The sequence below is a fragment of the Phalacrocorax aristotelis genome, chromosome 3 (genome assembly GCF_949628215.1).
Source record: "Phalacrocorax aristotelis chromosome 3, bGulAri2.1, whole genome shotgun sequence".
Classification (NCBI taxonomy): Eukaryota; Metazoa; Chordata; class Aves; order Suliformes; family Phalacrocoracidae; genus Phalacrocorax; species Phalacrocorax aristotelis.
The window spans coordinates 122,028,088-122,055,117 of NC_134278.1; the positions used below are offsets into that span (position 1 = coordinate 122,028,088).

The 27,030-nt window shown below is 41.2% G+C and overlaps 1 protein-coding gene across 1 annotated transcript; it reads left to right on the forward strand.

Moving 5' to 3' along the window:
• The first annotated feature begins 1,150 nt into the window (after positions 1-1,150).
• On the forward strand, positions 1,151-26,360 carry OPN3 (opsin 3). The gene is made up of 4 exons (XM_075089895.1): positions 1,151-1,555; positions 19,526-19,845; positions 20,957-21,208; positions 24,643-26,360. Exons 1-4 carry the CDS (start codon positions 1,207-1,209, stop codon positions 24,904-24,906), a joined length of 1,185 nt encoding a protein of 394 aa, XP_074945996.1. The 5' UTR covers positions 1,151-1,206; the 3' UTR covers positions 24,907-26,360.
• Positions 26,361-27,030: the final 670 nt, after the last annotated feature.

Below are 27,030 nucleotides of genomic sequence, written 5' to 3' on the forward strand. Positions count from 1 at the left end.
ACAAATCCCTAACCAGGAATGATCTTTGTAAAATGTAATTTATGGGTTCTCTTTCTCTTATTTTCCAGAAATCCAAAAGATATCTGGAGACAGTATTTTTGACAGCTGCTCTAGTGAAAAAATACTTAGAAACACTGAATATATAATGGAATCCGCTGATGAACAGTATGTTGTCTAACACGTACTACTCACTAAACTACATTTCTCTCCTGTTCGTCATTACCAGCTTTTTACTCCTTTCATGTTGCGGGGATAAAAAAGCTACAAAATTTAAGATTTTCCTTTAAAGGCAGGAAATAGAGATGTCATCTTCTCAAAGAGGTGTGCCATTGATTTGGCCCAGCCATGTCTTATTGTTAGACTTTCACCATGCAGCAACTGGTACTAAACCAACCCACGACTGCGTATTGACATAATATTTTTGCACACAGTATGTCATACACAGGTAAATCTCTTTCATTGACAAGGAAAGCTAAAAAACTATGCCTTCCCTAAAACCCATGCTGAAGTACTAGTGGTCTGTTACTGGAAATTTTGGAAGGTCATGTGGTCTATTAATCCAGCTTTTAGGGGGAAAAAATATGATTGATTTGAGAAAGGCAGCTGCTTCTGCTCCCTTTGTAATGAGGAAAAAAAAAAAAAAGATGATGAAGAAACAGACTGAACTAGCTTTTTAAAGTAGGTTTCAGTCATGTCAGTCGTGATGCTGTCAGTTGCTTTATGAGGGTGCAGCTACTAGAGCATCTCTGTGCTCTGTGGGGAAGCACTTTAGAAGAAACTGTCACCGTAAGAGGGGTTCTCACTGGCAGGGTATCTGGAGAAGAAGTCCAAACAGCGGGTCAGCAGTTCCCACCTCTTCCCCGGGCAGAGCTCTGAGGCGGCCTGCCCGAGCGCGGCTCCGCGAAGGCAGCGCTACCCGGCCAAAGCGCACGGAGGATTTTAATGAGAAGGAGGAGACAGCGCATCCCAACGAGGACCAGGCTGCTCACCGCAGCAGGGGAGAGGGCGAGGTGAGGCGTTTGTTGGGAGGGAGCCGTGCGCAGGGCAGGCCAGGCGGGGGCGAAGCCACCCGAGGGCGCGTCCCCCGTGGGTGGGAAGGAGAGAGCCGGTCCTCCCTCTCCTGACCTCATTAGCGGACTGCGAGGGGGTGGGTAGTGGGGGAGAGTGTTGGCTCTCCTCAGCCCCGCTCTGGCCGGGCTCCGAGCCATGCACCCGGGGAACAGCACGGGCACGCCGAGCCGCCCGGAGCCCGCGGCGGAGCAGGAGGTGCCGGGCGAGCGGCCCCTCTTCAGCGCCGGCACCTACGAGCTGCTGGCGCTGGTCGTGGCCACCATCGGCATGCTGGGCTTGTGCAACAACTTGCTGGTGCTGGTGCTCTACTGCAAGTTCAAGCGGCTCCGCACGCCCACCAACCTCTTCCTCGTCAACATCAGCCTCAGCGACCTGCTGGTGTCCGTCTTCGGCGTGAGCCTTACCTTCATGTCCTGCCTGAGGAGCCGCTGGGTGTGGGACGCCGCCGGCTGCGTCTGGGACGGCTTCAGCAACAGCCTCTTCGGTGGGTGACGGGGCCACGGTCGCCTCAGGTCCCCTCCCGGCCCCGCTGGGTCCTTCCTCTCGGCTGCCCTCGCTCTCCCTGCCCGCTGCCCCCGGGGTCCCGCGCCCTGTCCCCCCTCCGCACCTGTCCCCAACGGTCACGTACCCCCGCCCCAACCGTCGCCTCGCCCCTCCCTCAAGCGACCGTCGCGTCCCTCGCAGCTCCGTCCCAGCGGTTTCTTCCCTTGATCATCACTTCGTCCCGTTTCGCTTAGCGCCGGGCGCCCTTCTTGCCTCCCTGGCGGGGCGGGAGGGTCGCCTTCCCCGCCGCGGGAGCGGGGGCCGGTGCGGCGGCGGCTCGCAGGGGCCGGAGGTTGGGGCCCCTCCTCCCGGCGGCGTCGCACGGCAGAGTTTTGGTAAGAAAGTCGATAGCGCTGAGGAAAGCGATCCGGAGCAAACAGTAAATTCACGGGGAATCTGTTTCTCGGCCTCCCGCGCTTGGCGGCGTGACGGGAAACTTAGGGGGAAAGGCAGCGGCGTTGGCACAAGGGGTTTCCGAGCTGATCGAGCGTTGCGCTTGCTTCGTGAGCATAAAAGGTTGTATTTAATAAGAGGAAACGCTGCGATCTGTGGCTGAGGGGCAGGTGCGACCCTGGTGGCGGCGTCCGCGGTGTCCCCCGCGGTGGATGAGGAGGGAACCGGGGTAAAACTGCCGGCGTGTGGCAATGCCTTGCACGTCTTTATTCGTATCTGAGATACAAGTGCTATCTTTCAGTCATAGCAGTGTCACAGCTGGTATTTGGGAAACCACTGATTCCCGTGAAATGGGATTTTTAGCACTGCAGAAGGAGTACTTCCGCTACTTCCATTTCTAAAACCTGTGAGCTCTTAACTGTTTTCTTTCTTGAAATTCATACATAACCTTTACAGAAGGCTGCAAAAGAACAGGATGCAGTCCGGTTATATACGTACAGTGTGCTAAAAGAAACATAGCTTTGTTTTTACTGACAAAGGATGCTGTAAAAGAACAGGATTATGTTTCTAATGGTGAAAGTAAGTGGCTAATCAGCAACCAGGGTTAAAGCTCATGTCAGGTCCTCTTTTCTGACAGAGGTGTATAAATTGGTGGATCACTGTGCACACACACACATCCCCACAGCACATGTGCTCTGAAAACTGGCTTTAATAAGGCAAACTAGTCTTTTGTAAGCTTTGCAAATTTTCTCCCTAAATCTTTGTCTCACGTGATGGTGCAGTATGCCTTTGGTGGGCTGCTGGGATGAAGGTGCGTGGTTACTCATGACTGATTTGACTGCTGCTGCATGGTACAGCAGAAATCTTGTCTTGGAAGCTGTGGTGGATGCAGGATATACTTAGATGTTTGTGCAAGGTTTGGTATTGAATGATTTCTGTGGTGCACAGCTCTCGGACATTTGTTTCATAGTGTTGTCAGGGGGAGTACTAAAGAACCCAGCTAAAATAAGTCTGTCTATATCACTCAGCCAGTTCAAATACTTGAGAAACTCAAGTGTCTGTCAGCCAGGTTCTGCTAAGCATCTGAACATTACGCTTATGCAGGAGAAAGGAACAGAACTGTACTTCACATCTTCATCCCTTAATGTATTATTATTTTTGATGAAGACATTTTACATATAGGGTCAAAAATTAGATGCATAGTAGGGGTAATATAAAAACCAGTCTATAATCATCACCGTCTTCTAAAGATGGAACAAATACAATGGGAGACCGATAAACTGGCAAACAAAATGCTTGATCACACTTGATTTTTTCCACTTCCATTTTTCTGAGGTGTGCTACATGATTTGTCACTATAAATGTATTCAGTGTTGATGCTTTCCTGCATCCCTCTATTAAGTAAACTTGTTCCTTAGGAAATGTATGCAAATTCATGGGCCTTATCTACAGAGTGGTTCAGCTAGCATCACTGGTTTGCAAAAGTACATCTTCCTGTGCTTGGTCATATTATTTTCCTCTTCCATAGTGTGTTTCAGTGGGAAGGATTTTTTTTAACAATGTATTAGAGAAGTGTGTGATGGTGTGTAGTCTGTCAAATGGAAGTAGAGAGTAAATGCACAGCTTAATGTTCAGGAATATCTGATGCCTGAATTTACTTTGTTCAGCTGCTACATAAAATAAGAGAAAGTATTTAACTTGGCTGTTATAATTTGACGCTAACCTTACAAAGTGACATCTAATCTTAAGCTTTTATTTTGTACATAGTACTGTGTTCATAATCTCAGCTGGAAACAGAAAGATTGTTCTTTCCTGTTTGTGAAGATACGTGGTTCCCCACCTAACTGAGTAGGATAGCAGGAGCGTGTCAATACTGGGGAGTGGGGGGAACCCCTATGCCCTGCAGATAGCATCGCACTTTGTTTGCCATCTGGACCATTGCCACCGCAGCTTCTATTTTCATTTTGTAATATGTCTATGAAGAGAACAGCGATTCGAAGGTTTTTGATTTTTCTGTCTTTCTTTTTTTTCTTCTCTGGTGGTGGTGAAGATACTGACCGACGATTTAATTCAAAGTAACCAGGTATTGTTATATTTATAAATATACTTTTCTGATATATAAAAGCCCAAGTCAGCTGTTATCTTGGTGGTGGTGGTAGGGAAGGTAACAGAAGGAAGACTTGTATGCAGATTATCTAGCAGTGATTCTTCAAGCGTAACACTTCCCCCCCACCTCCCCCAAACCTTTGGGAATAAAAAGTACATTAATTGATCAGTAGACATACAAAATTGGCAGCTTTAAAAACTGTGATCCTCATTAACTAAGCAGAGTAGTTAAAGCTTTGCAGTCTTCAACTGCTCAGTAAATCAGAGTGACCTAAGTTTCTAGAATAAAGTGGGGGTAGATCTGATACTGTGGATGTGGAGTCTATTAAATCTTAACAGATAGTGTGAGGTTACTTTACTGCTGTATTTGCTGGGATTGGACCCAGTCCAGCTCATTTTACATTGAATGACCAAAACCTGTTTGTTTACAGCTATTCAAACTGGACATTGCTATGTGATCCTTCTGTACCAGTCCTTCAGGTCTAAAAGCTGTGTAATTTTAAGTTCAAATAAGAGAATCCTTATATAATTTTTTTCTTGGAAGAACAACCTCTAAACGCCAGTACTTAGTGTAAGACATCTTTCACATTTGTTGACTGAGAGGTTCCCCTGAGAGTAAACAAGTTTGGGACACGTGATTAAAGCTGCTTTTTAAAAAAACACATATGATTTTCAAAGTTTGTTAAGAATTAACTCGGAATTTAAATTTTGAAAATCAGATTCTTTCAAATTACTGGAGTTAATAATCAAGAATCAATTTGAAAATTGTGATCATGCAGCTTTATTTTAAATTTTCATGTGTTGTTACGAGGTTTTTGCTCCTACTGTATTTAAAGCCAAGACCAAGGTATTTCTGTTTTTCTCTTAAGCACAATTATGTGATTAAATATACAGGTGGAATGTGTGCTTAAAATAAGCTAGTAGCATCTACATTTTCAGAAATATTAATTATGTAATGATAACTTCCCCCCAACAATAACAACACAAGCCCTGTCTACGCTTCTCCTAGGAATTTTGGGTTGGAGAATCTGCAAATTTCCTATGTAAAGTACGTCTCATTTTATCAGCCAGTCTAGCAGTTTGGAGGCACGTGAGATCCAGAACATAGACACTACAAGCAGACCCACGTTCTGAAATCTTTCAGTTGAGAAGGCGGCAACAGAACTACAGATTGTCTGTCTACGGATAAATGGCTGGTTTTTTGTGTTCCTTGCAATAGTCTCTTTTTTGCATTATCACAACTCTATCATTAGGCAAGCCCATGTAGTAATATCTGCTTGTTGTGTTGTACAGCTCAGGACTTGTGGTTTATGCAACTGCTGGCTGTTTTTTTCAAGAACTCATTTTTCATTTGAGCCTTTTGAACATGCAGAGGTCTGCTTGCAAGAGCGTAAAGCTGATCACTTTGCTGAACATCTGTCCTTGTCGCACAAGGAACAATCCCAATTTTCTTTTACTCATTAGATTCTGAAGTCAAGATACAGTTTAGGTACATAGGTACAGAGGCCATGAAAAGGCCATTACAAAGCCATTCTGAGCACTCCGTATACTATTAGTGTGGGGAAAATGACATAGATCGGATGACTAAATGACAAGTCTTAGTCTAAGCTTCGATGACGTGGTTGTCCACCTTAGATGGTAATCCCCACTTAATTTAGTTATGCTGAGTTCCAGTATCTATTTTTTAACAGGTGGTGAATCCTGATGGAGTATGAAAGCTACTTCAATAAGTGATGTATTTAAAATGTGAGGGTCACTTTTCCATGGAGGTCTGCAGTAAATTCTGTGCTGGTCCCACTGAGCCTGCCATCTTCTCCTTCTGTAAAAGCTTATGTAAAATCTCGTAACTCTTTCCGTCAGTAGTCAACCAAGCTGCAAGTAGTAGAGATCTGCATAATCCCTTTATCCAATTTAGTAATACGACTCATACCTGGGAGGCTTACTTTCTATCACTGAGAGCATAGGGTTTTGTGTATAATTGCTAGAGGAGACACCTGGCAGCTAAACGTACCCAAATGTCTTCATTACAGACAAGGATACCCTCTTACCTGGATTTGTTTAATTGTGTAATACAGGCTAAGGGCATAATAATCTTTATGTGCATCTGCTGGCTTTCACAAACAGACAAAAAAGTTTTTTTTTAAAATTACAGTGACTACCACAGAGCTTGAGGTATGCAAGAGACGTTTGTATCCTTCCCATCCACAGGCAGTAAATATCTGCTTTAATGCCTTCTGTACATGGGATTAGGCCCTGCAGGTTGAGAAGTAAGCTAGTCTGATCATGTGGAGTGTACATACATACCTCTCAAGCATAAACAACTTCAGCTACCACAAATAGCAGCAGAACCATCTGCCGGCAGTGGTGTTCTAACATTTTCTGATATGTTCAATTGAGAAAGGGAAGAAAGGAGCGGAAAAACTGATTGATAACAGGAATGGTCTTGAGGAAAAGGAACTAAAATTATGCATCTGAGGCAGTTTCTTGACAGAAGATTCCACAGTAAGGGTGTTCTCTGGGGTAGGCTTTATATTATTAAATCTTAACTGTGATTGAAATGCTAGCGTTACTAAAGTGTGATTAGAGAGCTCCATCTTTCATAGAATCATTAAGATTGGAGAAGGCCTCTAGGATCATCAAGTTCAACCATTAGCCCAACACTATCATGTCTCTTAAACTATACCCTGAAGTGCCACATCTACATGTCTTTTAAATACCTCCAGGGATGGAGACTCCACCACCTCCCTGGGCAGCCTGTTCCAATGTTTGACAACCCTTTCAGTGAAGAAGTTTTTCCTAATATTCAACCTAAACTTCCCCTGGTGCATCTTGAGGCCATTTCCTCTCGTCCTATCGCTTGTTACAAGGGAGAAGAGACCGACCCCCGCCTCGCTACAACCTCCTTTCAGGTAGTTGTAGAGAGCGATAAGGTCTCCCCTCAGCCTCCTCTTCTCCAGGCTAAACAACCCCAGCTCCCTCAGCTGCTCCTCAGAAGCCTTGTTCTCTAGACCCTTCACCAACTTCGTTGCCCTTCTCTGGACATGTTGCAGCACCTCGATGTCCTGCTTGTACTGAGGGGCCCAAAACTGCACACAGTACTCGAGGTGCGGCCTCACCAGTGCCGAGCACAGGGGCACCATCCCTGCCCTGCTCCTGCTGGCCACACTATTGCTGATACAAGCCACGATGCCGTTGGCCTTCTTGGCCACCTGAGCACACTGCTGGTTCACGTTCAGCCAGCTGTTGACCAGCACCCCCAGGTCCTTCTCTGCTGGGCAGCTCTCCAGTCACTCCTCCCCAAGCCTGTTTCGTTGTATGGGATTGTTGTGACCCAAGTGCGAGACCCGGTCCTTGGCCTTGTTGAATCTCATACCGTTGACCTTGGCCCATTCATCAAGCCTGTCCAGGTCCCTCTGTAGAGCCTTCCTACCTTTAAGCAGATCAACACTCCTGCCCAGCTTGGTGTCATCTGCAAACTTACTGAGGGTGCACTCGATCCCCTCATCCAGATCATTGATAAAGATATTAAACAAGACTGGCCCCAACACTGAGCCATGGGAAACCCCACTTACGACCATCTGCCAGCTGGATTTAACTCCACTCACCACCACGCTCTGGGCTCGGCCATCGAGCCAGTTTTTTGCCCAGCAAAGAGAATACCTGTCCAAGCCATGAGCCACCAGCTTCTCTAGGAGGATGCTGTGGGAGACAGTGTCTAAGGCTTTGCTAAAGTCCAGGCAGGCAACATCCACAGCCTTTCCCTCATCGACTAGTCAGGTCACTCTGTCATAGAAGATCAGGCTGGTCAGGCAGGACCTGCCTTTTGTGAAGCCATGCTGGCTGGGCCCGATCCCCTGGTTGTCCTGCAGTTGCCTGGTGAGCTCACTCAAGATGAACCACTCCATAATCTTCCCTGGTACCAAGGTCAAGCTGATAGGTCTGTAGTCCCCTGGATCCTCCTTCTGGCCCTTCTTGTAGATGGACGTCACATTCGCTAGTTTCCAGTCATCTGGGACCTCCCCTGTTAGCCAGAACTGCTGATAAATGATGGATAGTGTCTTGACAAGCTCCTCCACCAGCTCCCTCAGCACTCTCGTGTTGATCCCATCTGACTCCATAGATTTGTGAGTGTCCAGGTGGAGCAGCAGGTCATAAACTGCTTCCTCATGGATTATGGGGGGTTTATTCTGCACCCTATTCCTGCCTTCCAGCTCAGGGGGCTGAATACCCCAGGGATAACTGGTCTGGTGGTTAAAGACTGAGGCAAAGAAAGCATTCAGTACCTTAGCCTTTTCCTCATCCTCAGTGGCAATGTTCCCCTCTGCATCCGTTAGAGGATGGAGATTTTCTTTGGTTCTCTTTTTGTTGTTAATGTATTTGTAAAACCATTTTTTGTTATTCCTTACAGCAGTGGCCAGGTTGGGTTCTAGCTGGGCTTTTGCTTGCCTAATTTTCTCCCTGCAAGGTCTAACAAGGTCTCTGTACTCTTCTTGTGTTTTCTGCCCCTTTGTCCGAAAGCTGTAGGCTCTCCTTTTTTTCCTGAGTCCCAGCAAAAGCTCTCTGTTCAGCCAGGCCAGTCATCTTCCCTGCTGGTTTGTCTTGTGGCATTTGGGGACAGCCTGCTCCTGTGCCTGCAAGACTTCCTTCTTGAAGGAAGCCCGGTCTTCTTGGACTCCTTTGCTCTTCAGGACTTCCTCCAAAGGGACTTTCCCAACCAGTGCCCTGAACAGGCCAAAGTCTGCCCTCCAGAAGGCCCTGGTAGTGGTTCTGCTGACCCCCCTTCTCACTTCACCATGGATTGAGAACTCAATCATATAATTCCTAACTGTAAGCTGTTCTTGTAAGGGTAAAAAAAAAAACACTGCCAGCTTTAATGTCAAATTAATTTTATTATGACCCTTTTGGACAAGTCACCATTGGTATACAGCTGCTAGATCTTGATGAGCTACCAAGTAGATGTTGAGATCCAGGTGCATACTCCTTTCCAGTAACATGAACTGGAGGATTGAAAATTTGTGAGGAGTTTTACAGACTGTACTTTCCTGTGAAAAGCTGCAGAGTGTACAACTGAGCAAGAATATCTTTGCTGAGAATGAAAGTGTTCAATTATGAAGTTATTTTATATTTGTTTTATGGGAAGCTGATTTCTTTCCCCGCTTTCATCACTCCCTGCTGCCCCCCGATACTGAAGTAAGTATTAATTGCCTGAGACTGTCCTGTGGATCTGGCTTCAGTTACAGCCTATTTTAAAAAACCAAAACCACTTATCTGTGTATAATTGTTAGCTACTTCATCTAAGGCTCTTCTCTGCACACTGGAAGAATGATGGCCTGTGCCACCCTCTCACATCACCAGTGTGTGTTACATGCACTGATTTAATCTCACTAAAAGCATTTTCTGTGGTTACTCGGCAGACAGTTTTAGGATCTTGTGTTACAGACAGCTGGAGACTCAATGGGCATGCTTTCAGCTTTAGCAATTTTTTTAAAGTGAATTAATCACTTGCAGGATTGAGCATGGAAGAGGTGATTAATTCCACTGTAGTTATATATGAGAAGTGTATATAAAATATACTTGAAGGCTATTGTGTCTAGGAGAAGTGATTTTTCATCTACCTAGATTTGACTGTGCATGCTAAAATTTGTTGAAAAATTAGAAATGATACATAGCTGTCACCTAAAACATAACACCTAATTGCTGAATTCAAACAGATTAGTTATGTATTAACTAACACAAAACTAGAGAGTGCAGTAGCAACTTGTCTTGCCATGGACAAGAAGTTGCTTCTACTCCATTGCTGTTTAGCTTTTCAAATGTGAAGGAGGTGAGGAGGGATTGCAGAAGAGTGTCTTTCCCCTCTGATCAGATATGCAAAATAGTAATTCAGCACTTGGATTGATATGGAAAATAATATGCCCTCTGACAGAAGTCTTGATCTGTCTCAGAGTTGAATCTCATTTGCTATATTACAGCTCTACAGAGCTGTAGTTGCTCTGTAGAGATGCTCAGTCTTCAGGAATACATATCTGATACCCCCCTGTCCAAATTACAAGCCATGTTTGGGGAGCACGGGGAGCAGTATGGCAAACAACACAACTAAGTTTTATATTACATGGAGAGGTCTGAAGCAATTGTCGTTGTTAGGACTAGTTGAAACTAACACTTCTGTTCTGAGGGGCGCTGCATTATTTTGTTCTAAATAGGGATTATAAAGTCAGAATACACATATATGGGAAAACACAGTATAGGTGTGGTTTGCACTCTTCTCCCTGATGACTGACACTGCAGCTTGAAGTATTTCATGATGTATCGAGACTAATATGACTCCTGGAAAAGCCCAGAGTACAAAAAAATAGAATATCACATGAGACACAATCAAACCTACACCAAATGCAGTATTTGACTAGAAAAATAATAAAAGAGAGGCAAAAATGAGAATTTTATTATAAAAAAACCCCAAAACACAAACAAAAAACCCAAACCTCAAACAATGAAAAATAGCTTATCATTCCTCTCTGGTTCTGAGTGGCTGGCTCAGAAGAGAAGAGGTGCAACATAGAAATTAAGTGCTATTGGCTTAAACAAGAAGATACTTTTGCTACATTTAACCTACACAGTTTAAATGATTTGCCAGTATTGTAAATCAACCCTTGGAATTGGACTGTAGTCTTGAATCAAAATAATATATCTCAAGTATCTCAAGAAGCCTTAAGCATAACAAAATTTGTTTTGGATAAAAACTAAAAATTTTTCTGAAAAGCATATTTTTGCCAAGGGGGTCAAAGTAATGAATTCCCATATTTGCCTCTCCCTTGCTTGAAGAAAAGTACAGGTTCTCATTTCAGGGGCTAATATCCAAACAATAACCATAATGGCTTCCTGTAACAGGCTTTTTTTTTTTTTTAATCAGCACATATTTCATCACATTAAAATATGCAGTTCACTCAGAATAAAATCTAAATCATTTCCAGAAAAGCTGCTTGGGGGGTGTGGAGGAAGTGCTTACCTCTGGGCTGGGCCACAAAACTGAATTATGCACGGAAGATGAATGGAGCCATCCACATGCGTAAGTAACATGAGGTAGTTGGAAGCAGTGCAAGAGCATGGATGATGTGGATACATAGTAGGCTAAAAAAGGTGAGGTTCTTCCAGGTGAGAACTGCCACCAGGGTGTATGGCATTATGCAAAGCACTGCATTTCTGTGAGGACAGCAGAAGGCGGCTTGCATCTGTGTGCTCTTGGCAAATCTCTGCCAAGATTTGGGTTAAATCAAGTAATATTGTTATGTTCTGCGGTTACAATGGATGTTATAACCTGCTGTTTACCTGCCAATCAAAAGTGACCCAAAATCAATGTATTTTGATTGATGGGGGTGGAAGGTAGAAGGTGGAATCCTCTGTAGCTTAAAATTTCTTGAAACCAAAGATTCGTGATTGCTTCATAGGGGCTGTAACAGACCAATTTATTGAAAGAACTGGCACCAGAAAGAGGCATGTAGGAGTAGTGACAGAGATATCTCAATCAGTGTATGTATTAGATGCTTCAAGTTTCATTATCCTTGGACAGATGGGCTGAATTCTTAGTTCTGTAGTGGTATCTGTGACTTGAGATCCTTTGTGGTCATAGCCTTGTCTTTCAATTTGATTTCTGATCATGCAAAGAAGAAAATAAGTAGATGTACTTGCTACTGCCGTGTATTCCTGTCCTTTCCCATGAAAATGGGTGATACGAAAGGTGTTCATAGGCAGCAGGACTGAAAAAGAAATAGTGAAGATGGAGGAATATAGAGGACAAGCGAGGCTTAGGTAAGTGGGGAGATATGACAGGGGTGACTTTGAAAACAGTCTTCAGAGACTCTTTGAGAAAGTGACAAATGTTCTACTTCTGTGAGATATTTTGCATGTGTGTGTGTCTACTCGAGGTAACACCATGTACAGGATTCCTTTCTTTTCCTGCCGTATCAGCTGAAAACTTGTGAGTCAGCTCCTGCTGCCCCACAAGGGTATTGGTGCCGTGCAGGAAGTGCCAACTCAGTGCTACGGGGGAACCAGCATCAGGCCAGACATGTTACATATCTGAAGGATGTTCCACCTGCTTAACATGTGAAATACCCAGGACATAGCACTGCAAAGAGATGATCCATCCTAGAGCATCACGCATGAAAGAATCTGCAAAGTCTGCTGACTTAGCCAGCATAAAGCTAAATATCAGACATATGCAACCATTCATCATGAGATAACATTGAGGACAACACACAAACACCACCTTCCCCCTCCTCCCCACTTCAGAGAGCCTCAACCTCACAGGATACAAAGTCTCATAAATTGCTTAATTTCATAGCATGGTACCATCAATACCAGGGATAGTACATGCTTACCAGCCTCTGGCTTTATTTAGCATATGAGTATTTAAAGAGCATTTGCACCTGTTCTTCAGTGTTAAAAGTTCTGGAATCATTTTGAAGCTTGACATCACAGCTAGAGTCAACATAGAGAAATCAATATTAAGTGGTAATTGATACTGGAAAAAAAAAATTAAATCTGTGTTTTGCTGCATGAAATCTCTAACAAGAAGGCTACGTTTTTCACTCTTGTTAGCAAGTTATTTTCAACGCTTGGCTGTAGCGTAGAATTCTAGTTGCTAATACAAATTAAAACCTTGTTTTTACTTCTGTTTTAACGTGAATTATCTGAGGTTAGCATCGTAAATTTATTTTGTACAGTAGAAACAAACTTTCAAGTTTCTTTGTAATTCTTGATCTGAATATGCAACTGTGACTGGAGGTAGAGAAATTAATACTATACCACTACTGCTCAAATTTTCCTAGAAGTTTAAGTAGGCAAAAGAAGGTTTTAGCAAGTAAGACCATATTTTCCTCTTATTTAGAAATGAATGTCATCCAAACTAATTAAGGTCTTTATGGAGGCTTGCATAGTGTTTGAAAATAAAGGTAGCTACAGTTGTATGTTATCCATAATTGTTTTTAAATATAGATTATGCCAAGAAGGCTTAATGACCACAGAAAAAGCAGAGATTCTATAATGCCCAGCATAGATATCCCATCAGATCCACCAAATGGACTGTTAACAGGCGTTTCAACCAGTTCAGCATCATATTTGAGATGTCTGTCTCATTGAGATGAATGTAATAGGTTTATCTGAACCACAAATAACCAGTGCTTTTCATTGCTTTGTACACAGTCCTGCATCTAAACCCCTTAACTGTGATCATATAACTGTCCTCTCCATCCTTCCTGATATAAGGTTTTAGTGTTAATATTGGGCAAAGATATGGAACTGTGAACTGGCCATAAAGAGTGACCTGTTAGTATGCCAGATAAACTTTATGATAAAACAGTGTTTCAAAAGAAGAAATCACCAACAGTGGAAAGATTATTAAAAGATGCTGAAGTGGAGCATAATATACTAAAGGAAGATCTCTGGAATGAAAAAACTCTAGAAGCTTTAGGTTAAAATTCTAAGTGAATGATGGATGAAGTCCTCATGTATAGAGGTTTCATTAATGTTTAATATGGATTTTGCTTGAATGAAGACCTCAAGATTCACTCGTGAACTCTTTGCAGTGAACCATAACAAACTTTACTCAGACTCCTCTATAACGTCATTGACGTTTGGGAAAAATCTGGACAACAAGCAAATACCTGCTACATCTAATGAAACTATGATGAAAAGGTGAATTTTTATATATTTGTTTCAAGTTTGAACTGTGTATCTGAAACCAGTTTTATAGTTCTGCTAGTTATCCAGCAGAACAAGACACATCAATCTAGAGGATTAGCTTTTATAGAAATTATTTTGATACAACAGCTTTGGCTTCAAGGGCAAACTGATAAGCATGTACAGAATCACAGGTAGTAGTTACGAGCTTATTTGCTAGTTATTATGGATTCAATACCTATTTTATTTCAAAAACTGTTTTCTTTAAAGGTGGAAAGTCTTATTAAAAACTGACTTATAGACCTCTGCAAATAAGCCTGCTAGGGGCAGGAATTAATTAGAAGCATGGCCTTTAAGAAATGAGCCCTTAAATCCATTTGTGGGTGACTTCAAAATGAATGCCTTCTTACTGAACCCTTTGAACTATGCATCTAGATAAGTCTTGTGAAAAGCTCTGGCTTCTTTCATGAAAGCTATGACTTTAGATGTAGGTTTAACAATTACTCTGCAGATGCATCTTTAGATGTCATAGGGGTTTTTGCTATCTTGTTATTGGCATTAATAGGTTAATAGAGCAGATTTAATAGAATCCTAGGTTACCATGAGGAAAAAAGTAACTAACTTAAAATATTCTCAAAAGAACATATAACTTTCATTTGTTAATCATAACCAAGAGCCGTAAAGCTCCAGCAGTACTCTCTAGGGTGTTGAATATATCACAACTGCTGCTTGAAACCATCCCTTGACATCAGAGCTCATCTTTAACTGAATTAATTTCACCTACCAAAAATGTATAAATTCTCCCTTCCCCACTTCTCATTTAATTATAATTTCCTCATTTGAGAAGAAGTTTTCCATCCTTGGGATCAGTGCAGAGGAAGTACAGGTAATTACCCAAATATGATGCAATTAACTCATTTAATATATTATATTAAAAATAATGTAACTTATACAAATATTTTTCTTTACTTTGTCATTTGTAGAAATTTGGTTGGAACTTGGCAGTGATATTAGCATATGGAAAAAACTGCAGACTCAAAATGCATGTTGCACACTGACTGTGGCAAGTTGAGTTTGAATGGTCTTCAAGATTTTTGCTACTGTGAGTGTTATGAGTTTGTATCATTAAGTGTGGAGGTGGCAGGCATATTCCAGCTCTTGCTACTTAGAGTTGTAAGACACATGTGGGCATTTTGTTATATGGCTTTGCAGCTTCATAATGGAATTTGTGGCCACAAAGCGTGCACACAGAATAGCTGAGATCCCTCATAGTTGGGAAACTCAAATACGTAGAAGGTTTCCAGTCGTTGCTGCAGATCATTGACAGATATGACAGTCACTTCATACTTAAATAGTCTATCCATGAGGCTATTCTAGTTATATGAGCTAACCTGGGCTGCTTCTTTCTCAAAGCCTTTGTTAGAAATATCGAATGTGCTTTGGTTGCATACTGATGCAGAATGGAAATGATATGGGGGTAAATGGGGGGGAAGTGCATAATGGGGGGAAAATTGTTTTCTAGTCTTGCCCTTGCCTGTACTGAGGTCTTATTAAAAGGCAAGGACCCTTCCCCTCCCCTCAAAACTGGGCCTTATGCTCCACTCACTTTTAGTGGAACATAAGCTCCGAAGTAATTTTGACAGTTTTGAAGATTCTACCTATTGAGATTTTTTTATATATACTTTAGAGTTTGGAATAAAAGAAATAGTTGAAACTTTTACAAGCTGGAAAACTGTTGCCAATAATTACAGTCATTATTTCTATCAAAAGCAAGGGCTTCCCAGTTTGTGGTGTAACTGAGAGTTGTGCAGCTGCTTGTATTTTGAGGACTTAAACACTTGAAACCTGACAGAAGCTTAATCTTCAGATTACACAGATTTTGCACAGTAAAGTCAAAACAAGTTTTATTGTGTACAGAATTTTGCAAGTTTTATTTCCTTTTGAAAAAAAGGCATCAAATCTTACAGTACATTAATAAAGTTATTAACATCAAGTGCATGGAAGCAGTTCTAAAAAAGAATTACTAGATTCTTATGGAGTAATGACTCTCAAATCATGAGAGTTACTCTATAGAATTTCTATATTAAAAGGGTGGAAAATCAAATTTAGAGCTCTGACAAAGTTATTTGCATTCTATGGGAGTATAGTAGTATTTCATACACTTTCTTATACTTTTATTTTCTTTGTAATATTAAAGGAGGGGACAGCATAAAAACAGTGCAATCTTAAAGACATTCCTGTGAGTTAAACTGCTTCTGCCATGCTGACGACACTACCCGGAAGTTGTTCCTCTGGCTATTTCTGTTCCACTCAGCCATGTCTGAATGCTGAGAGACGCTGTCTGTAGTTCAATTCAGCACATTCAGTAAAAGCAGGTTATTGGCAATCCCTCATCTGAGAGTTAAAAGGTGCTTATCTGCCTGCTTAAAAACATGTTTACTTAGATGTGATGCACACTCACAAGGTAGCTTCTACCCATTGAACACACTGAAATTTCGTTTTCATATTAATTCCTCTGTCATATAGCCCACTGTAGAAGTAATAAGAACAACAAAACCCAAATGGCTCTTAAACATCATTACCTATAGCGCCCTCCACCAGAATGAATGTGTTTTTTCCCCTAGTTATGGACTTTATTTTTCTAATGCACATTTTAAAACTAATTTCCTTAGGGCAGATCTCAGTATTCATGTTCTTACAGGTATTTCTGCATGTCATCTACCACAAATACACAGGCAGCCATGGCTCCACAGCACGAGGGACTTTTTTGGACAAAGTTCCCTACATTTTGTCTTATCCCACAAGGACATTTTGTTTCAAATATCCATTTTTATGGTTAACTACTTCGACCTCTGCTCTTACAGCTATGACCTTGTTAGAGCAGAGATCCTGCATCAGAGAGGAATTTACTGTAGCATGCTGTAACCTGTGTTTCTTACCTCATGCCTACATGCTACCAGACACTTTCTGAATAGCAACAGAAAAGGGATTTGCATTTCAGTACATACTGACCAATGGGCTAACCGAGCTCCCTTTTACAGTTTGGGTAGAAAACTCAAGTATCCATTTAAAGAGTTCTGGTTTCAGGCTGAAAGGGACTTGAGCTAAAACTGTTCAAAGATCTATGTGTAAGTACAAAGTTTTAGAGATAGGGAGCTTCCAATAAAAATGTCAAGGACTCAGTAAATTATTTCTTCTGAACACCTGTACTTTCAACCAAGTGTGTGTGCTTTTGGTTACTTTGTCATGGTCAGAATTCAATACTCATGTATTAAAAACTGATGGACATTAGTCATTGAATACCGTGGTGAGTACCTTATTTATCCACCTTGTTTCCCTGAGCTTCTAGTGGGAAAGAAGGAAGGTGGTAAAGAGCAAAGGGTTAATTTTGACCCATCATCCTGAGGAACTGTTCCTTCTACCCACTGATCACAGCCAAAGCCTCAGTGCACTATGTAAGCAAACTGAGTCTACAGTTGTGATGTGAATTTTCTCCATAACCATCAGGTAAAATTTTGTAATTCCTAGTCTTTGGGCACAGAGAAATGGGAGGTGAATTTCTTGCCTTTACCACGTGTTCAGGAAGTAGATGGTATTTCATTGTATAAAGTATTTACCTGAGCTAGTATAAGTGTAGAATAGTACCTATATAATTCTGTAATTATTTTCTAACTCCTAGTAAGATCTTGTAGATCCACATTCTTCAGTTTATTTTTGGCATGTTATGTCCTAAAAGAGGACATGAAAGACTTCCTATCAACATAATTTAAAAAAAACCCCAGCCAATCAAACCTCAAGTGTTGTGGAAACTCTCTGGTCCACATTTGCTAGTCTAATTTTGCTTTCAAGCCATAGAAACAAAAGTCCTATAGCAATGACTTACGCAAGAAGAAAACCCACAAAACTAGCTGTGAAAGGAGTCTGCCTTGCCTTCCGCATGTCCAGCAATATCTGCTTCTTTGTGATGAAGCTATAAAGAGAACACTGGCAAAAAATGTACATGTTTTTAAAAAAAAAGTTAATAGTTTCATTTCAAAGAGAGCCATGACAGGAATGCGGTGTGTTTTCCCTCAGAGTGGGAAATCCTTCCTGTTAATCAAGAAAGCTTTCCAAACTCATTCATCTATAAAAAAGGATCCTCTAACACTTGCAGGAAAGTAACTTACTTAGAGATCTTACAGCATATCCTTCAGTGAGATATTTGGTTTAAAATATGCTGGTTTTGCTGATGAATGCCTTGACACAGAGGCTATTTTTTAATCTAGATTTTGTTGTTCTTAGTTGCCTTCCTAAAATCTGTGTTGCTGGTGATTGAGCATGCTGTTGTTAATTCGTCTTCCTTAAACGCTTATCCTTTTTTCAAAGTGAGATCAGAAACCTGTTATATCCTTTGGAGGTTTCTGCTGGATATAATGGTTATTCTCTTTTTGGAAGTGAAATCTGCATGTTTAACCTTCTCACAGCTGCATAAATGCGTGCTATGCCAAATAGGAATGTACTTGAAGAAATGAAACACTGTGTGTACGCATGACAAAATACCTGTGATGCTTATTAGATAAAACGGACACAAATTTAGACACATGTATTTATATAACCTCAGAGTGCTGTGAAATACACTCTTTTGTGTTTTTAAGAGGCTGTGTATATGAGCTTGACTGAATTGTAGCAGATTTCAGGTGAGTGACACATGCATGATGAGCAGATTGGTTCTTGATCATTACATTTCACAGACCGTTGAAATAGATATCCTTATAGTCTAATCAAGACAGAATTACCTTGACTTTTGCCTTGACTTCATTAAATTATAAAAGTGTCTGGATAGGGTAATGCTGAGAGCTCAAAATAATCTGTGATTTCTGTCATAACATGTTAGTAAGTGTGTAGTGGGGTTGAGGTAGACAGAAAAGGAAGAGAGTACACAAATAATTGAAATGAAGACTATGATATTGTTATGATAGCAGCAAGACAGGAGAGGCCACTCAGTATAACCCCATGTCTTCCAGATGGGACTCCTTCAGCAGTTTAACACTTTGCTTTCCTGGTTATTCTTTGGAGTGCAAAGACTTGCAGGAAATCATGAAAGAAGTTGGAATTCTCCTAGTAATTTTGTTCACGTTAAAGGTGCATTTCCAGGTTTTCAGTTGTTGAATTGTTGAATGCTTACTTTGATTTCAGTCTCAGCTCTGAATTCCCCAGGTTTCTAACACATTTTGTAAAATTGCTAATTATATCATTTTTATATAGCAGCTTTTTGTTTGAAAAAACAACCTTAATTTTCCCTTCCATCACCACTCCACACACCCCCAACCACCACCCCCCCCCCAAAAAAAACAAAAAAAGAAACCCAAACAACCAAAAAACCCACAACAATTGCTAACAACAACAAGACCCTTGCAGCACGGTTTCTTGCTTAATGGAGCAATGTTCAGGAAGAAGTATTAGCTTGGTCTCACTTTTTCTTTTCTTTCTTTCTCCTTGTCCTACTTCTTGGCCATTGTACATCATGAGTCAGATTCCAGCACGCTACTCTAAGTAGTTCCGAAGTCAGTGATACTGTTTGAGTTAGTGAGTAGTGGGGTGTCACCCAGAAAGATTATTGATGTTAGATTTATAATATGAGCTAGCTAATTTTGAGTTAACCTGCTAGCAAAGGAAACATTTATCAAGAGGACTCCTGTTCAATTTGCAATGTTTTTGAATTATTTAATTGATTTTTCTTTAATTTTTCTTACAGGAATTGTTTCAATTATGACTCTCACTGTTCTTGCCTATGAACGCTACATTCGAGTAGTCCATGCAAAAGTGATTGACTTCTCTTGGTCATGGCGGGCTATCACGTACATCTGGCTCTATTCATTAGCCTGGACTGGAGCACCTCTTTTGGGCTGGAACAGATACACACTGGAAATCCATGGATTAGGTTGCTCAGTGGACTGGAAGTCGAAAGACCCCAATGATAGCTCCTTTGTGCTCCTTTTTTTCCTTAGCTGTCTAGTAGCACCTGTTGGGATCATGGCCTATTGCTATGGCCATATTCTATATGCAGTAAGAATGGTAAGTTGATTCAAATAAAAGACTTCCCTTAATGTGGTATTTTCAGTGAAAATTGCTGATGCTGTGTATTAATCTTGGATCAGAGCCTATATTTGCACTCCTATTCAAATTTTTGAATATTTAACGTTCATCCACATCAGCGACCACTAGAAAGGATGTAAGGTTCGAGGAGAACCAGGGTAGGGCTACCAGGATCTATTTGTTGTGAGCTTGAGCAGTTCCCTAACCTTCCTCCCAGTAAAACTACACTAATCCACATCAGATCCTCCCTTGAAATGGGGAAAAGAAGACTGTTAGCAGTCCTCCTGATTAAGGAACTCACTCTCTCCTCTTTGCAACTCTTAAGATAGCTTTGTAAAACTTTTCCATTTGGAGATTAAGCCCTGTTAAACCAGTTTTCCATGTTAAGGCACCCTGTTTTAATTCAGATCTTTAGTGTCAGAAAGTGTTAATGTTTCATATTCTGTGGGTAATTGGTTTGGGCCCATTCAAGTTTGTGGTCGACAGTATTGGCACAACTGATATTATGGAGAACGCTCATACATATGTCCCATCTTTTCTGCATTCCATGACTCAGTCAGATGGCACTGGCAACCTGCTGCCTAGTAATCTGCTTTGAACAGAGATTTTGTAATTTCAGGGTAATAAACTAAGTGGCAGAGCCATACAGAGAAATCTATTAATGAAATTTTCTTCTCTCTGAAGATTGCTGATGAGACAAATCTACAGAGTTGTCTAACTAGTCAAACAAAGGACCACTAAATATGAGCTGAACTTGCTTATGCCAGTGGGTGAGGGCAAGTTGGTTTTCTAAAATACCTCTAATGATAAGTGCAGCATGTTTTGTCACATCACTGGATTTGTTGTTTTCCAGTAGATTTGCTATTCTATTTCTCCTCTGATCATATTTTTACATGGAATATACGCAGGATAAGTCTGGGAAGCATGATGTAAGCTTTCAGAAGAATTATGGTTCACAAGATAAGGTTTATAGTGTCTGTGCCTAAAACTAAATTGGCTAATTAGTTATTTATAAATAAATTTGAACTATTCATTTTCAAGTAAAACACAGAGCTATTTTACTTTACCATTTTATCTCTTTCTTCTACAGCTTCACTGTGTGGAAGATTTCCAGACTGTTCAAGTGATCAGACTTCTAAAATATGAAAAGAAGGTGGCTAAAATGTGTTTCTTAATGATCTCCACATTCCTTATTTGTTGGATACCCTATGCAGTGGTCTCCTTCCTGGTAACATATGGCTATAGTAACCTTGTAACTCCAACAGTAGCTGTCATTCCATCTTTCTTTGCTAAGTCAAGCACTGCTTATAATCCAGTCATCTATATCTTCATGAGTAGAAGGGTAGGTACATTAAAGATTTTCTTATTTGAATAATTAGTAGCCTATGCCACAGTTGTGGAGATTAGATCAGATTTACTTTAATCTGTAAAGCCTAGGTTTGGGGGTTTTTGTTTTGTTTTAATTTGAACAGCTAGGTTAAATGGTAAAGATCTAGGAGAATTAAAATCCCTGATGGTGCTTAAAATACTACCTTATCAGAAATGGGATTTTAAAGGACTGAATTCACACATGAGCACTCATATGAAAGGGAGGGAGGGAAGTGTCAAAATTTAAGTGTCTAGTTCTGACAATTTACCCATGAAATGGATTACAACTAGAAAACCTCATCTAAGCCACTCTCTTACCACAACAGATCTCCATCAGACAAAATTCAGAATATGTGGTGTCTGCTTTTTAGGAAGAAAAAAATGTTCTCTGACTTTTCCATTATGACAAAACAAGGATTGAACGACTCAGCATAGTATTTCAAATTAGTGTGCTCACAAAAAACCACGAGTGACAGCCTGTTTAGGATTTCAGACTGGGTTTTGCTAAGCAAGTATGTCAATAAGATGTTTCAATAATGTTAAAATACCAGGGAGTGAAACAATTGTCCATACTCCAGTTCTGCTTAAGCCTAGAAAGGTTTTAGGAACATATGTTCCTGATATGTTACTTCTCAGGAGCTCAACCATGAACACAAAGAACATTGTAAGCAAAAGTAGGTATCTATTAGGTTGGCACCTGGAAGAAAAACTGTTTAAAAAGACACATTGAAATTTTGTTTAATCTCGAGTAGCAATAAAGTTATAATTTATTATTAATTCAAAAATTTCTAAGTGTACAATACTAAAAAATTAATTTTAAAGGAGGAAAGTGAAAACATTGTATTATTAAAAAGTTTCCCTTAAGTTTTTAAGTTAATATTTTACAAAATTTGGCACATGATCTTGGACCATTGCAGTATCAATAAATTGGTGATTTTGGCGGAAAAATATTACACCAGTAACATTTCTCAGAGCTTCGTTGAGATTCTGGCTTTGAATACATGTGGATGACAGTGAAATGTTTTTTGGAGATAAATTATATACTGTTAAGAAGATATACGTATCTATGAGGAAAACAAGTTTTTATTTTTGTCTGCTTTTGTAGTATTCATCATGAAAAGTAGACCGCTGATTTAATGGTGGTAACTAGCTCATTTCAGTGCTTTACAGAGCAAAGAGAGAATAGAAGTACTTGAGGTTAGCAGTGGCGTCAGATATGTGGAAACTAGAAAACTATACAACTTCTATAAATAACCAGTACTATGAAGGCAACCACTGAATGCAGTTAAGAAGTGTTGGTAAATTTGTTTAGATATAAAACAGCTTCACTATAACCCTGAACGTTTACTGAAAGTGTTGTCAGCTTCTGAAACCAAGACTGTATAGAGTTAAAGATATCTGGAGTTTAATAGAATAACTTGACAAAGGGTAAAGAAATATGAATGATTGCTGGAAGGATTTCCCCGGGTTTTCATTACCTCATTATAGCAATGGAATTTTCTGTGACTTCTACATTGGTTTGCAATTGCCAGGCAGCAGCCTGGGCCAGCCAGCAGTCTGCAGGGACAAGGCAGCCAAGTTAGTGGGTCTGATCAGCCAGATGGGTGGCCAGGCAAAGGCTGCAGTGCTACTAAGGTCAAGGTTGAGTTTAAATGCTGTTCCTGACTGCAGACATGAGGCCCCCAGCATGGCATCTCATGGCCTGGGTATGGGAAGCTAACAACAATTATGTTCAAAAAGAGTGATTTTCAACTGAGTAATTTTTTTTTTTAAACAGTGAATATATAGAAGTTTATCAACTGAGTCGTTTAACCTGAAAAAGATTTTGTAGGTTCTGATACCCAAAAGCAAATCAAACTGGTACCAGGCACAATGCCAGTACAGTCATAGCCGGGATAAGAACAAATCAGCTGAATGCGCTTATTGGAGATGCATTGTGAAGTGCATTTTACTCACCTCTAATTCCAGATTAAGATGAAAAAGATAATATCTTTGCTCATCTTCTGGGTTATTTTGCCCTCAGAAGGAATCCTAAACCCAGTTCTTCTCTATAATACACTTTCTCTGCTGATCTGTTCTCCTAATATGCTTGTGCCTTCTCACTTCCATGCTCCTCCGAGGTACCACATTATCTCTGAAATCTTCAAGGCCTCCACAAGACCATTCTCTTGTGTTTTCGCATAGCACCACATTACCTTTTTCTGTCACCAACAATCTTCCCAACAGGATCTATTGCCTCCCCTGTGTCAGAGTGGAATTAATTTCCTATAATAAAACCTTGTTCCAAACTGACACGTCAGAGTTTCTTGTGTAATAACTGGAAAAGCAAAGTCAGTGACCCTGCAGAATAATACAGAATAATCTTGAACACAGCTAAATGGAAGGCTGTTGAGAAACGTGTCGTACTCCTTTTTCAGAGGAAAGGTGGGTTGTCTTGCCCCAGCCCTGTTTGTTGTTATGGTTTTTTTTTTGTTTGATTGACTGTTACTTTTAAGTCCTCTTTATACATTCCAGTCATGACTTGTTATGGATTTCTATGCTCATGTCTATTATGGCTTTATGCTAAAAGAAGAGGCAGCTGCTGACTTCTTTCTTGTAAAACTAGAGAATTTCCCCAAAGGATCATATCTGAGCCTTAGATGTGTGAAGATGTGGAACTACACATCCTTTAACTCCCACACCTGAATGCTTTGCTTTGTGAAGGGAAGTCCCTAACTGAAGCATTTAGAACAGCGCTACTACTGGAATTGTTATTTTGTATACTGATTGAGCTTTCACTGAATACTTTGCATTATTTGATCACAAAGTAGGGCAGACTCCCTGTGTCATAAATGGATTCTAATTAGCTGAGAGACTTCTGTTCCTTCCATATTAAATGGGAACATTTTCGTTCTGTATTACCAAGCTTCGAAATTTATTTTATATCTTTGACATTCAATGCTTTTGTTAAAATTCCAGACCCTTGATTTACTTAAAAGGAAGAAAACATCATTTTATATCCTCTTCCTCCCCTTGTTCCTTCCCTCTGCATATTCTTGTGAAGTGTTGCTTCACAGGAATGTGAAGTCGTCCCCTGCTAGATAAAATGTGTGATTTTTGAATACTTAAAGATGGGAACAATAACTATGCCACACTTTGGAGTCTAGTCCTCTCGTTCTTTGCAGACTGTGGATTGCAGACCTTGCTGCTGGGAAAAGATTACCTTGCATTTCAGCGCCCTCTACTGGCTAAATGGTCCTATTCAGCTCTGGTGTAAGGAAAACCACTCGCTGAAAGTAACTTGGAACAAGGTGGAGATACGCAGAAGTCTGTTATTCTGAGTCATTTACGATACTGCTGTCTTCACTGGATCGTACATGAAAGCGATTGCTTAGGAAGTTGTAACTTCATCCCATTATTCTCTTGCAGTTTCGACGATGCCTTTTGCAACTCCTGTGCTTTCGCCTGATGAGATTCCAGAGGACTGCGAAAGAGACACCAGCAACAGGGAATGACAAACCAATACGACCAATAGTTATGTCTCAAAAAGCAGGGGACAGGCCAAAGAAGAAAGTGACTTTCAGCTCTTCCTCTATCATATTTGTTATCACCAGTGATGATACTCAGCAAATAGATGACAACAGTAAACACCATGGGACAAAAGTAAATGTCATCCAAGTAAAACCACTATAGGGATGAGCTAAAGACACGTGAGAATGAGATGGACTTCAGCCAGTAGACTGTTCAGGATGGAGACTGGGTTCAGTGGTGGTGTCTGTGGGCTGCCAAAGGAAACCATTCTTCAGCTGTGAAATACTGAAGGGATTCTGCATCTGAAGATCTGCAGGCAGTTCAGTTTTGGTCACAGTACTGAAATCTCTGCATCTGTGCCAAAATTGCTGATGGATGTCTTTACTCTGAATTTTCTTAAAGCATATTGTAGGATTGCCATTCAGGAGAACTTGATCGGGCGGGAGGAATGCGCTAACAGAAAAGTTCAAGTTCAGCAAGGGTAAGCAAAAAAGTCTTGCGCTTGGGAAGGAAGAACGATGCTGTCACGCAGCAGGCCGGGCCCTGGCTGCCTGGGACGCAGCTCTGCGGAAAAGGATGTGGAGTCCTGTTGCTCAGTGAAGCAAGGCATGAGCCTGCAGTGTGCCCTGGCTGCAAGGAAGGGCACCAGCATCTGAGGCTGTACTGATAGGATCGGAGCCAGTAGTCTAAAGTGATTATGCCCATGACTCAGCCCTCATTAGACCACATCTAGATACTGCATCCAGTTTGGGGATCCCAATACAAGACAGACATCTGTAAACTGGGGTGAGTTCAGTGGAGTCCCCCAAGACTGTCGGGGTTGGAGTACTTGGCCTGTGAGGAGAGGCTGGGGGAGCTGCACTTGGCCAGCCTGGAGATGAGGCATCTTCAGGGGAAACGAATAGCAGCCTCCCAATAGAGATGGGGAGGTTTTCAAGAAGATGGAGCCAGGCTCTTCAGGGTGATACACTATGGAAAGTTCAGAGATAAGGAGCATGAACTGCAACAAGAGAGATTTGGATGGGATAAGAAAAGCTTTTTTTACCCTGAGGGAGCCAAGCAGTGGAATAGGTCAGACTAGAGACTTCCTGAGGTTCCTTTAAGCTTGAGTCATCCTGTGATCCCTGAACTGCTGTCACTGCCGCCTCACAGACATACCATGGAAGAGGGAGGAATGTTTCAAGTTGGCTGTGGTTTAGTTGGTCTGCATTGGTGCTTTGCAGGGCAGGGGGTGGGACAAATGATGTCGACAATGACTGGGGCTATGGTTAAACCAGGAGGCACCAGAAAGCTGTCCCTGTGTAGTCAGCAAGCCATTCTCTCGGTGCTAGCTGGTAGGACTCGTGAGCTACACAGTGAAGAAAATCATGCAAATCAAAGCACCAATGAAAAAAGGTCAGCGAAAAGGGAGAATCAGATTTTTTGTTGTTGTTGTTACAAACTTGCTTTATGCATCTTTATCTTGCATACACTTATTCTGTACATGGACCAGGAGTGTCATCCTGCATTAATCTTCAGCCTGCTCTGGCACTTTGAAAGTAATATCTAGAGAAGAGCAGTGTAACTTTTGCCAGAGTTGCAGTGTGAGTAATGATTCTCCTACTTGGCGCTCAGTAAACAGAACGGATAAATATTTTTTTTTAATTCCTCCCACCCCTGCACACCTATGTAAGTGTTGCTGGTACAAAATGGTGATAGGCTTCTGCCCAAGCCGCGGCTGCCTGTCGGCATTGGATGGATAGTTAGAGAACTAATTTTGAATTACGGCAGCTGATTCTCTACCACATTCATTGCACTGGTGTAATTTCTCTGCCTCAGTCTGCTAAATGGGCAGTGTGGATCTGCAACATGCAGCTTTTCCATCTCTGTGAAAGCTGGAAGAAAAGCAATTAAGAAACTATTTGCTTCCTCTGGGGACAAATCTTCTGAGAGGTATAAAAGGAACATGCTGAATAACTGTTGGCACCAGTAGCCATTGGTCATGCAGTCAAGAATAAAACTTAAAAATTAAATAGAAAAAATCAGCGTCTAAACGTAGAAGCTTTCACCTAGTTCCTGGAGTAGGGAGTGACCTTAACTGAGGACAAGTGAGTGACTTGGCTTGTGCTTGTGCCTTTGAAGAGGCAAATTCCTTACATGTGAAAAACTCTAGAGCTTTAGCACCGGTAATCTGGCTCTGTGTCATGTTTAAAAGTGTGTCTGGAATCCACTCTGGTTTCTAGATTAAATCCTATAATCTGAGAGAAAACAGATGATAAATACTTGTCTTTGTTTCTTTTGTATTTG

What these genes read in the sequence shown, in the direction of transcription:
- OPN3 (XM_075089895.1), top strand. Translation starts at nt 1,207, where the DNA reads ATGCACCCGGGGAACAGCACGGGCACGCCGAGCCGCCCGGAGCCCGCG. An exon ending in CTTCAGCAACAGCCTCTTCG is followed by an intron (nt 1,556 to 19,525) that starts GTGGGTGACGGG and finishes TTTTTCTTACAG; the next exon opens with GAATTGTTTCAATTATGACT. An exon ending in TTCTATATGCAGTAAGAATG is followed by an intron (nt 19,846 to 20,956) that starts GTAAGTTGATTC and finishes TTTCTTCTACAG; the next exon opens with CTTCACTGTGTGGAAGATTT.